The following is a 13036-nucleotide window of genomic DNA, read 5'->3' as shown; positions in this document are numbered from 1 at the left end:
TGTGTGTGTGTGTGTGTGTGTGTGTGTGTGTGTGTGTGTGTGTGTATCACATCTTCTTTATCCACTTTATCTGCTGATGGCTAGTTTAGTTGTTTCCAGCTCTTGGCTATTGTGAATAGTGCTGCAGTGAACACAGGGGCGCCTATATCTCTTTGAATTAGTGTTTTTGTTTTCTTTGGGTAATTACCCAGAAATGGGATAACTGAACTTGTAGCTGGCACACATTGTTGGAACACAGCAAATGATTTGAACTACACCAACAATGAACTCACCACTTGGGTATATTTTAACCAAATATACATTTATATTTCAAGGAATGCAATCATTAGTGAGGAAATTAGAATGGACAGCCCTTTTCTTATAATGGATTGGGGTTTGGATCAAGACTAGATTGTGAATGTAAATTGTATATTCTACCATTTTTTAACTAAACATTTTACATTTATTTTCTAAGAAACTGAACTCCATTTGAGATGTGTAAACATTTGTACAGATTTCATGGATTTTACTGGAACATTTTTCCAAACTATGTTGAATTCAGAGGTCACATTTCTTGAATGTTATGTCTAATTGGTACAAATTGGCCTGCATTCTTAGTATCAGTAAGACAAACTTGCTCTGACAAAAATAAGTGCACATGTATCCATTTAGCTTTTCAAATTCATGCTTAAGAGTCTAATCATATAATTCATTTTCTATTTTTTAAACTTTAAGAAATCATATGCAGGTGACCCTTGAAGAATGTGGGTTAATGGCACAGCCCCATTTATATGTGAGCTTTCTTGTAAGCAGGTGATGTAAACTTACAGTATTGATGAATGCATTGTAATACTATAAATCTGTTTTCTCTTATGATTTTTCCTAGTGTTTTCTTTACTCTAGTTTATTGTGAGAACACCATGTATAATACATAATACACAAAATATATGTTCATTGACAGTTTATATAATATAAAAACTTCAGCTTAGTAGAAGGTAATTAGCAGTTAAGTTTTTGAAGATATATGCAGATTTTTGACCATTTCTGAGTCAGGAGTTGGGATGGTTCATGTCCCAACCCCCTTAATTTTCAAGAGTCAAATATATTCCATTTTATTGTCTCTGGTGGCTAATAGCTAAATATTACTAGCTATTTTATCAGGTTTTGTAAATTGTATTTTTCTATTTGTATTATTTTGTATATTTCTCCTGTTTTGTAAATAACATTTTTTTTTTTTTTGCTATAAACCTCAAGGAGAATGTAATGATCTCTATTGTTAGGATGCAATTGTCACAGGCTAGGCTTTTAGCACCAAGAAGCTTCAGAGCCTACACTAATCTACCTGTCTCATTCCCCTTCATTCTGTACTTCAGATATACCACCTTTCCCTACCACTAGTTACGTCATTCATCTCTGTCCTGCCCTTTCTGGAAAATGGTTATGATGTATTCTGTAAGACCTCACTTAATTGTTGCTTTCTTGCATACCTCCCTGGGGCAGAATTACCTACTATCTCAGCTGAACACTCTTCGCTTTGTCCTCATTCATCATCTTTGGTTATCAGTCCTCTCTCCCACGGACTGCCTGTCCCCATCGCAGTGCCCTGTGACAACCACATGGGGACATACTGAACTGAATGAACACACAGAGAGAAGGAAGACACTGGTTAATCATATTTCACTCCTTTCTTTGTTTTTTTTCTTTAGGTATTCTTGAAGTTTTACACTGTGTGTTAGTAGAAAGTCCAGAAGCTCTAAATATTATTAAAGAAGGACATATTAAATCCATTATCTCACTTTTAGATAAGCATGGACGAAATCACAAGGTAAATGAAGTATTTTATTGCCATGAATGAATTTTGGAATCATTAAAAAAATTGAAGTAACTTTTCAAAGTATGTCAACTTTTTCATGAGAGTTTTTCATCTCTTAAATGAAATAGATAATATTGTTAATACTTGTTTGTAGCATCAATGAGAGAGTGAGTAGTTCTCAATTTGTGTATGAAAGAAAGCTGTAAAGTGGACAGGTTGATGTCATGTTTCAGTGACTGGGTCAGAGGTAACTGGAGGGAATGTGTTGCCTTGTGGAAAGAAAATGCTACAACTACTTGGGTCTGAAAAGGAATTAGAGTCAGCTGAGAGTGATTTATCTTTCCAGGTCCTGGATGTTTTATGCTCTCTCTGTGTTTGCCATGGAGTAGCAGTGCGTTCTAACCAGCATCTCATCTGTGACAATCTCTTGCCTGGAAGGGACCTATTATTGCAGACGCGCCTTGTGAATCATGTCAGCAGGTAGATTCAGATAGGCAGTATACCAAATAGGTGACATAACAAAATAATTCATGTTCTGTTTTTATCACTAAGACATAGTCTATTTGTTTTACTAATATCATTTATCTCTGTTCCATCATCTGTCGCTTCATGCCCCAATTGCTTGGGTTGCTGATAGGTACATAGTGAATGCTGTTGTCTAATTGATGCTGTTTTGGGAAAGTTTTACATTTATTTTCATGCTCATAGATATCAGCTTTGCTTTACAAAACAAAACCAGAAAAAAAAGGTTATCCCTGTGTCAATAATTATTTAATTCTATAATTCAAACAATAAAAACCATTTGCTGACATTTTCTAGATTATGAGTAGTAGTCATGCAAGGTAAAACCATAGTTGATCAAGACATCTAAAACCAGTTTTCTGGTACTGGTATGAAATTATTTCCGTATATTCTGTGTAAAATCATCAGAAGCCAGAATATATTTCCACATTAATAAATTAATAAGAAAAGTATTTTACCTATTTTCTCAGTGAGTGGTGTAAGTTTTCTATCAATCAGATGTGATAATAGCCATAATGGCTGGGCCTCCTTGGTGGCCTAGGAGTTAAATCTCAGCGCTGTCACCTGTACCCTGGAGTTCAATCCATGGCCAGGGAGCTAACCAACATATGATGCAGCAGACCTTTTCTGTCTTGCCAACTGCTCCCCTTAGCAGTGTATTTCAGTAAATCTGCCTGTTCTGCTCCCCACTCAGTCTTTGATGAATCCTCTCATCCCCTGCACCTCTGGCCTACATTCCAGTTCTTCTGAACACTTACAAAAAAGACAATAGTGGCTGAAACAAGCAGACTGTGTATAACAAAGAAATGTAGAAAAGCTTTTATTCCTATTCACTTGCAGCTGGATTATCAGTTAAATCTTTAAGAACAGGCTGATGGGGATATAAAGGAATATGGTTGTATACAGTTATGCTTAATAGCTTAGGATATACATAACAATACTCCCCTTTAATACCAACAATAAAGTGTATAATGAAGAACTGAATTTGAATGTCTGAAAGTAATAAATTTTAAGATAGCTAGTACAACTACATTTTCAGACAGATCTATCATCGAAGGTCTCGAACATTCATTGAGTATCATGTGCCAGTCACTATGCTAACTCACTTACATATTTTCTACATTGTTTATGCCAGGTACTACTATCATCCATATTTTATTGATTGAAATATTGGAACTAGAAATGGAACTCATGTTTTACTTCAGAGACTGAGCTCATACCCATCACAACACACTGCCTTCTTATATAAAATAATAATGATGATAATGTTGATGATAAATACATTTTACAATTAAGAAAATGTTATGTGTGATAATAATTTTAAGACGCTATATCTAGAAGCTGTATAGCCTATTTTGAACAAAAATATAGTGATTGCTATATATTTCTATGTTGTGTTTTTTAAACAGGTTTGATTTAAAGCTTCCTTTATGATTCTTTATGTAATGTACCTGCATTTAATAAGTGGTATTTCCCTAGAACTTCACTAGCCCCTTGAATTACCTAGAGTCTAAATACCCTTATAAAATGCAATTATCTGCAACTAGAAATTCTCTTCACAGAGAGGAATAGAGAGCAACAAATCTGACTAATCACCTCATTTCATTTATTAAAAGCAGAATTTGCTCCAGCCTCATTCCCTGTGTGGCACAAAGCTTAGTTTAGGAAAATGTCCACATGCACTAGATTAATAATAAAACCACAAAGGGCCTCCCCTGGTGGCGCAGCGGTTGAGCACTGAGCTGCGAGGCTGCCCGCAGCCTCTACAGCGCCGATTTGTTCCTTGGCCACCTGCGAGGGTCCCACAAAAACAAACAAACAAACAAACAAACAAACAAACAAATAAAAATAAAACCACAAATTCTAAGACCGTCTATACTGTCTTACCTTAAACATGATTCTGAAGGCCAATTAAGAAAAAGTTATGTTGACAAGTCATCTGGAGAAAAGACCCCATTCACTTAATGTCAGCTGTAAGGCTACTACCTCAGTGGTTGTTATAATAGCATTGCCATTGTTTTGGAAACGTTTGTGTGTGTGTGTGTGTGTGTGTGTGTGTTACATTTGAGGGAAACAGACTTCAAAATAGAGAGATGTAGATGTAAATTAAAAAAAAAAAATGTTTGCCTGGCTTATCTCATGTGCTCTTCCTGTCTTTCTAAGCATGAGACCCAATATTTTCCTGGGTGTCAGTGAAGGTTCTGCTCAGTATAAGAAGTGGTACTATGAGTTGATGGTGGACCACACAGTGCCATTTGTGACAGCTGAAGCAACTCATCTGCGAGTGGGCTGGGCTTCAACAGAAGGGTATTCTCCCTACCCTGGAGGAGGTGAAGAGTGGGGTGGCAATGGTGTTGGAGATGACCTCTTTTCCTATGGATTTGATGGTCTTCATCTTTGGTCAGGTAAGTACGCTCTGTCTTCTTTTAACAGCATTCTTGAAGGAAATCTTGCAACACACTTCCGGTGCTGCTTAAATTGAACATTGAAATGATGAAACCATTAAATAAAAAGCAGACTCTCACTAGGGAAATAAGGAAACTTAAAATTATAGTACATTTCCCAGAGACTGTATTGCTTAGGAACAATGTATTTAAGTATGGCTTTCTGATTAATAAATCAACCGCAAAAGACTTGTGTTTCTTACTTATTGAATTGGAATATGTGAAGATTTTGCTTCCACTGTAAAAAAAGAACCAAAAACAAACCTCAAAAATAATTGGAAGAAATAGACTAATTCTACTTAATGTAATTGTTGGAATCAATAATTTGTAAAGTATTTTGTGACGAGTCAGTTTGTAATCAAATGACAATTTGTTTTGAAAAATGGAAGGGTTTAAAAATAAATATTTAGTTTATTTCACCAGCTACCAATCTCAGCTTCGATAATTGAGTATTTAAAATGAGTAATATATCAATATATTAAAACATAACATTTTGATTTATGAAAACTCATATTTTGATTGGCTCCATTTTAATGGAGCCATAAATGTTTGGTTCCATTTAGCTCTTGATTTTGTGTATGTTTCTTAGCTGTTGAAATTCATCTGGATTCTGTATACATATGGCTTTTGTATATAAAAGTACATTTAATGTATTATTCTCTTATTATTTTATAGCATTTAGCATATAGAAAATATAGTCACCTGAACTTTGTTCTTATGCAGTAGAAGTGATATTCACTTATTAATGCTTCATAAATCTAATAATTTATGAAGAGATTTAAAAATTAAATTCAATTAAACTCAGACTTATGGTTGTACGTTTGTATTTAGAGAACTCCATGTTGTTGTATCCAATATTAATACTTACTGAACTTTTCCTTTATTCAGTGTCCATAACTGAGTAGTGTTGAAGAGATGAACCTGTATTTGGATATTCTGTCTAACCACTGGGGCTTGGGGTTGGGCCCCGGTAATAGTGTGGCATGTCTTATATACATAGATTGTGCTATGCAGGTTGGACTAGAGTCACAATGCCTGCTCAAATAGTAAAATTGTCCTACTGACCAAACAGAGGCAAAAAATACGAACTTTGGTACACTAACCAACATAAAATAGAATTGGTGTCAATTTTATAATGCATTCATATCTCAACTTTTAGATGTTGTTATCCTCTCTTTACATCTAGGTAGTCTTTTGCAGGAAATGGGTACTCAGGTGAATGAGTGGAATATGTTAACTTGATTTACACAAAGATTAGGCAGGAAAGAAATTACTCTGATAAAACAATGATGAATGGCTTCAAATTATCTTGCCATATTATGCCATGCATGTTCTGTATATGTTAAACAGAACAATTAAGAATAACACAAAAGGGCTTCCCCTGGTGGCGCAGAGGTTGAGCGCTGGGCTGTAAGGCTGCCCACAGCCTCTGCAGTGCTTGTTTGATCCCCGGCCACCAGCGAGGGTCCCACATGACACAACACACCTCTCCTGCCGCGCCCACTGCTCCCCTCAACAGTGTATTTCGTCAGTCTGCCTGTTCTGTTCCCCGCTCTGGCTCTGGTGAATTCTCTCACCCTCCCGCACTTCTGATTGTACCCAGTGCTTGCATGCATGCATAAATTAATTAAAATAAATAAATAAATAAATAAATCTTTTTTTTTTTTTTTAAAGAATAACACAAAAGATTCAGTGAATCTGTGAAAATATCACAGAAAGGACTGTAGATTGTGGGATTTCAGGAGAAAATTTTCTTGAAACTTCATTTCCATGGGAAATATTTGACATTTTTATTTATTTTTTTTTAATATTAAATTTTATTTTTATATTCCCCCATACAATTGCAAACGCCCCATTCTGACCCCAATCCTTCCCCTCCCGCCATATTTGACATTTTTAAATGACAAGAAAATATGCACCTATCATACCAGAAGTGAAAGGTGTGTGATGTCAATCAACTGTGATTTGTTTAACATTTTGCTGATTTTAGATTCATAGTCAACAGACAAATGTAAATTAATTGACTTGTTACTAATCTACCAAGGTTAAGTTCATAGTAATTCAGATAATCTTCTATTTTCCTTTCCTATATATTGAAGTAGAATTAAAAGTATCATTTGTCTGCGATTCTGAGGTAGAACACATTCTTTTGAACCTTTTTTTATAATTGGATAGTGGAGATGATTCCTGGAGTCAGAATTCGGCTGATCAGCAAGGGTTTTGTTTTATATCTGCATTTATTATTTCCAATTTAAACTTTGCACAGTGTTTTTCCATGCCCTCTTTGTGAATGCACACTTGGTTTTGGGGCTTCCAAACTCCAGTGGTTGTAAAGGCCAAGTGTATGAAAAAATCTTGATGCTTTGGAGAAATTAAATACAGAAGTACAGAGGAATGTCATAGAAGAGTAGAGGGAAGATGGATACAGACTTGGGATTAGGGCCTGTAAATCAGATTCTGCTTTCTTCCTTTCTGCCCAATGCAGAGAACAGTAATGTAATTCCCATTTGGATTTGATAAGAGCTGATATAAATGAAACCTGAAAATGCTTCTAAGGGATTCAACAATGTGAGTGCAGTGAAAACTATGGGCCTTCAGTTGTTCACTAGTTATCTATCTTACCTGTTTGTTTCAGGTATTGCAAAACTGTTTCCCATGGTGACTTTAGGTAGTCATTAACAATAGCATAATAAATATCCCTTGACAGCAATGTATGTGAATTATAGTAAATATCTGTGTAATACCATTTTGATCAGTAACAGATTTTGATGAAAATAAGGATATAGATCTTTTACTTGAGCTACATTGCTTTCATATGAAAAAAAAAAACTGTCATTATATTCTAGGAACTCTAAAGGAATCAGTATAGTGAATTTATTGTTGCAGATTTGAATATTGGCAAAATAAAAAATGCACACATTTTAAAAGTAGATATATATACTCTACTATTGGCATTTCGGATCTACTGTTGGTAAAAAATATCTTAGCATGCTGGAAATAAAAAAAAAGGTGTCAAAAATGCAAAACTTGTATCTTGAAGTCTATTTTTAATCTTTTTTTGAAAATGAGAAATTTTGTATGTTTTGTGTTTGTGATTATATGTGTTTTAGAGAAACTTATACTCTTTATTTTCCACTGTGAGACTTACTAACAAAGGAGTTCTGATATAGTCAAGAATGGGTTTAGGTTATGAATTGGTCACAGCAAGAAATGACATTTATCAAACATCATTTTCATGCTGCAGACTGTGCCCTGCTGTGTTGAAGAACTCAACCAAGATCTACGAAATAAATTGTAAAATAAGAATTAACTGATATATATTTTTCCCTTAATAAACAATGCAGGGGTGAATGATCACATGTTTTGCTGAAATCATCCTGACATATTTTTATTTTATAAAGTGGATTAGTTGTTTGAAAAAAAGGATGGACATAAAATACCTGTTGTGTCTGAGATTCTGTGTGTTAGTGAGCCATTAATTTAATCATAAACAACTCTGCAAGGTGATAGCATTTGTTTTACAGGCAGTCAAGAGTTTAGAGAGGGCCTCCCCAGTGGCGCAGTGGTTGAGCGCTGGGTTGTGAAGCTGCCCGCAGCCTCTGCAGCGCCGGTTCGATCCCCGGCTGCAAGGAGCGGGTCCCACATGGCACGCAGACCTCTCCTGCTGCCCGCTGCTCCCCTCAGCAGTGTATTTCGCCAGTCTGCCTGTTCTGTTCCCCACTCTGGCTCTGGTGAATTCTCTCACCCTCCCGTGCTTCTGACTGTGCCCAGTTCTTGTATAAATAAATAAATAAATAAATAAATAACTCTTTAAAAAAAAAAAAAAGTTTAGAGAGATTAAATAATTTGTTGATGGTTGTACAACTAGTAGGAGTTGAACTAGTAGCTATTTGAACTCGGAAATTTTTCTCTGAGAACATTACATTATCAGTTCTGAGATGATTTCTGCATCAAATGCCATTCATTCACACATAGAAATTTCTGCACTTTCCGAAGGTTCATTTTAGAAAAAGATAGCAGCATGGCTCCTATGAAAAAGCAACATATTTGGACAAAGGATTTAACTTGACTTTTACATGCATTCAAGATTTATTCTATTTTAGTATTGAGCTTTGATTTGCCACCATTCAAGTCTTTGGCTTTGGCTCTGAAGATGATTCTCTGAGATAAAAGTATATTACCTTTCCAATGTTTTCCCCCCATAGGTTGTATTGCTCGTACTGTAAGTTCACCAAACCAACATCTGTTGCGAACTGATGATGTCATCAGTTGCTGTTTAGATCTCAGTGCCCCAAGCATCTCATTCCGAATTAATGGACAACCCGTTCAAGGAATGTTTGAAAATTTCAACATCGATGGCCTCTTCTTTCCAGTTGTGAGTTTCTCTGCAGGAATAAAGTTAGTATTTCTATGTTTTGGGTCTGTTCCCCTTCTTACTTTTCATGCTTTTACAGAAGACTGCATTTGCTATGCTCCTTCTTCATTAACCTTCCCTCTGGCTCCTGGGTGTCTGTCCACAGGGCATTTTACCTGTTCCTTGAGGGAAGAGGTGAGGTTCACCCAAGAGGGGAATCTCAGGAGGCTGAATGCTTTGCCAAATATTCTACCATTTAGATCTGGACAGTCTACTAACTTTCCCTCAGACCAGTGCCCTGAGATATTTCAAGTCCTTTTAAGTTCATGTTTTCATTCAAGAAGGAGATATGAACAAAAAAATGACACGACTTCCTTATATTTAAATTCATTAATTTTATGTTAATTTTCGCCATATTCCCCACCCTACCTCCTACTGACCCCATGCAAGTTCAAACCCTTTCATTTATACAGAAGTTTTTTCTGTTTGTTTATTTGTGATCAAGGTAGCTCTTTATCTGTATTGCCCTCTATCTTTTACACTTCTCAGTTGTCTACTTATTTTCCATTGGCCAACATGGTTTCCTCTAGCATTTTAATTTTTTGATATTAACAGATGTAAAGCTAAATTTAAATGATAATTCCTTGGGTTTGACCAAGAGAACTTTAATAAGTGATGGTCTGTTGTGAAAGAGAATACCCTATTAACATATGCATGTATCTACTTAATGAGAATGGTTTCCTTATTACTACTGACCATTCATTAATTTTGGTTATTTTTTTCATCATAATTCTACTCACAGGAAAAATTCAGAGTTACAAAACATTATATTGAAGAAGGGACATAGGGGTCATGAAATATTAACTATCCATGTCTAAAACTTTTCCTGGTGTATTTATATAAATCAAATTTTTTTTCTGTAGAAATCTCAAAAAGTGTTTCTTCACTTTTTGTTCTTTGTTTTTTATTTAATTTTATATTTATTGGCATGAAACAAAAACACAAATTTTAAAAAGAATTATAAGGAAATGAAAATTTGAATTTGTTTTCCAACAAATCAGTATTATTTACCTGTGTTTCAAAAAAGTGTTGTTCAGTGGGACTAAGATTAAAACTGTTTTTACTGAGGTAACATTGTTTTACAATACTATTTTTGATTTACAGGTGTAGACTTGTACCTCTTGAGATATATGTTACCCCATCACACTCACCACCAAAGCATGAATAATTCTCCACCATTATCTACTGGGCCTCCTTCCGCACCCTCCCCTTCTGCTAGCCTCAACTTGGCACTCCAATTTGTCAGCTTTATTTTGATTCAGTTTCTTATATTCTATATATGAGTGAAATCATCCAATATTTGTGTGTGTATTATATATATATAGCATACACACACACACATACACACATACTACACACTATATGCTATATTTACTGTACTATAGTGTATACTATATATATATATATATATATATAGTGTGTGTGTGTGTGTTTGTGTGTGTGTATATATATATAGTGGGTATATATATGTCTGTCTTCTTTTGACTTTTCTTTTAACATACTCCCCATTCAGTTCCACCCAGGTTGCTGCAGGTGGAAAGTTTTCTATTTAAAAAAAAAAAAATCTGAATAGTATTCCATTGTGTATAGTTGGGCTGTTGGAAAAGTCATGACACATTTTGCTTGACAAACATAGAAAAAATATGTCATGACTTTTCTGACAACCCAATCTATCACATCGTCTTTGTCCACTCATTTTTATTGGACACTTAAGTTGTTTCCATAACTTGACTATCGTAAGTAGTATGGCAGTGGACATAGGAGTGCATATATCCCTTTAAATTGCATTCTTCATCATGAAATTGCTGAATCATATGTCAGCTCTATTTATAATGTTTTGAGAAACCTCCATATTATTTTTTCATAGAAGCTCGATCAGCCTACATTCCCACTAATGGTGTATGATGGTTTCTTTTCCTCCATACCTTCCCCAACATGTGTTTCTGCTTTTTAATAAATGCCATTCTCATATATGTAAGGTGGTATCTCTTTGTGGTTTTGATTTGCATTTCCCTGATGATAAGTGATGATAAGCATATTTTCATGTGCCTGTTGACCACCCATATGTCTTCTATGGAGAAGTATCTATTTAGTTCTTTTGTCCATTTTCAAACTGGGTTATTCTGTTGTTGCGAGTTATATTATATGAGTTCTTTGTAGATCATGGATCTTAGTTTTTGTCAGATGCATGGTGTACAAGTATTTTCTCTCATTTGGTAGGGTGTCTTTCATTTTAAATATAGTTTCTTTTGTTGAATAGATGCACTTTGTTTGATGTAGTACCATTTGTTTATTTTTCCTTTACTTCTTTTGTCATTATAATCTGGTTTCTAATGGTGACACTGAAACCACTGTTTCAGAGTGTATTGCCTATGTCTTCTTCTCTGTGTTTTATTGGTTTCAGGTTTTATATGCAAGTCTAACCCATTTTGAGTTAGTTTTTGTGTATGATGTGAGATAGTGGTCTAGTTTCATTCTTTTGCATGTGGCTGTCTAGTTTTTCTTACACTGTTATTCATAACTCATGGATTGGAAGATTTAGCATTGTAAAAATGGCAGTCTTACCCAAAGAAATATGCAGATTCAATGCCCTCCTTATCAAGGGTTCAGTGGAATTCCCCGAAGAAATAGAGCAAATATTGCTGAGGTTTATAGGGACTACAGAAGACCTGAAATAGACAAAGAGATTCTGACAAAAAAGAAGGAGTTATCACACTCCCACACTTCAGACTATGCTACAAAACTATATAGTAATCAAAACAGTATGGTATTGGAGTTAAAAATAGATGCACAGATCATTGGAATAGAATTGGGAGCCCAGAAAAAGCCCACATATGTATGGACAGTTAATTTATAACAAAGGAACCAACATCATACAATTGAAAGAGGAAAGTCTCTTCAACAAATGGTGTTGGAATAACCAAACACCACGTGTAAAACTATTTTTAATTAAATGAATATGATCTATAAAGGATTTTAGTATGGTTGTTAGTGTTGAGTAAGAATAAGAAATAAGTTACTTCAGCAAAAGAAAGTATAACTGTGTACATCTCCTCAAAGGAAATTCACTTGAAAATTAAACTTGAAATTCACTTTTTCCCTTCCTTTTGTGATATCTTTATACTTTATTTTTAAGTATATAGATATTTAAATCATACCAGCTCTTCATCCTTTTTTCTTCATCCTATTATTTGGGCACCAATTACTGTGGATAGGTATTTCATTTACATAGGAATGTGATACAGGTGCTTTTGTTATTTCTTCAATGAGTGCTAAGATTTTGCTGATCTATTAACACAAATTTAGTAAGATTTTTGCCTTGTATGATTAAAGACTCTTAGACACTAAGGTGCAGATATTATGGTGCTACTAGTGGAGAAAATGTTGCCTTTCATTAATCATTCATTCTTTTGTTTATTAATAAATTTTTACAGAGATATAATTGATCCTGCGTCATATCCTTTTTAGGGTACGCTTTCTGCTTGGGGGGAGACATGGAGAATTTAAATTCCTTCCTCCACCTGGATATGCTCCTTGTTATGAAGCTGTTCTGCCAAAAGAAAAGTTGAAAGTGGAACATAGCCGAGAGTACAAGCAAGAAAGAACTTACACACGGGACCTGCTGGGCCCCACAGTTCCGCTGACACAAGCCGCCTTCACACCAATCCCAGTGGATACAAGCCAGGTGCCTTAAACTTCTAGAATCTAAAGTGCAATTAAGATCAGGCTGTGGAAGCCACAGTTTAGCAAATGTGTTTAGCTCCTTGAGCCCTATTTCTTTTCTTCATGTAGCAATAGAAACAAACAAGTTTTGTTCATGGCTAAAATTAAGTTTGTATTGTTTCTTGCTGCTAGGTAGCAGGA

General features: G+C 35.0%; 1 protein-coding gene across 1 annotated transcript in view; it reads left to right on the top strand.

The window, feature by feature from the left end:
• RYR2 (ryanodine receptor 2) overlaps positions 1 to 13036 on the top strand; it is a 697569-nt gene that overhangs the window by 400797 nt on the left and 283736 nt on the right. Inside the window, exons 17-21 of the mRNA XM_054694896.1 lie at positions 1686 to 1804; positions 2139 to 2272; positions 4478 to 4719; positions 8964 to 9156; positions 12641 to 12857. Of these exons, the coding sequence (XP_054550871.1) occupies positions 1686 to 1804; positions 2139 to 2272; positions 4478 to 4719; positions 8964 to 9156; positions 12641 to 12857 (905 nt within the window). The remainder of the gene's footprint in view (positions 1 to 1685; positions 1805 to 2138; positions 2273 to 4477; positions 4720 to 8963; positions 9157 to 12640; positions 12858 to 13036) is intronic.

The sequence above is a fragment of the Talpa occidentalis genome, unplaced genomic scaffold, assembly GCF_014898055.3.
Source record: "Talpa occidentalis isolate TD23 unplaced genomic scaffold, MPIMG_talOcc4v2.1 talOcc4.14, whole genome shotgun sequence".
Taxonomy (NCBI): domain Eukaryota; kingdom Metazoa; phylum Chordata; class Mammalia; order Eulipotyphla; family Talpidae; genus Talpa; species Talpa occidentalis.
The sequence above is the reverse complement of the archived record's forward strand: the minus strand, read 5'-3'. Positions and strand labels throughout refer to the sequence as shown.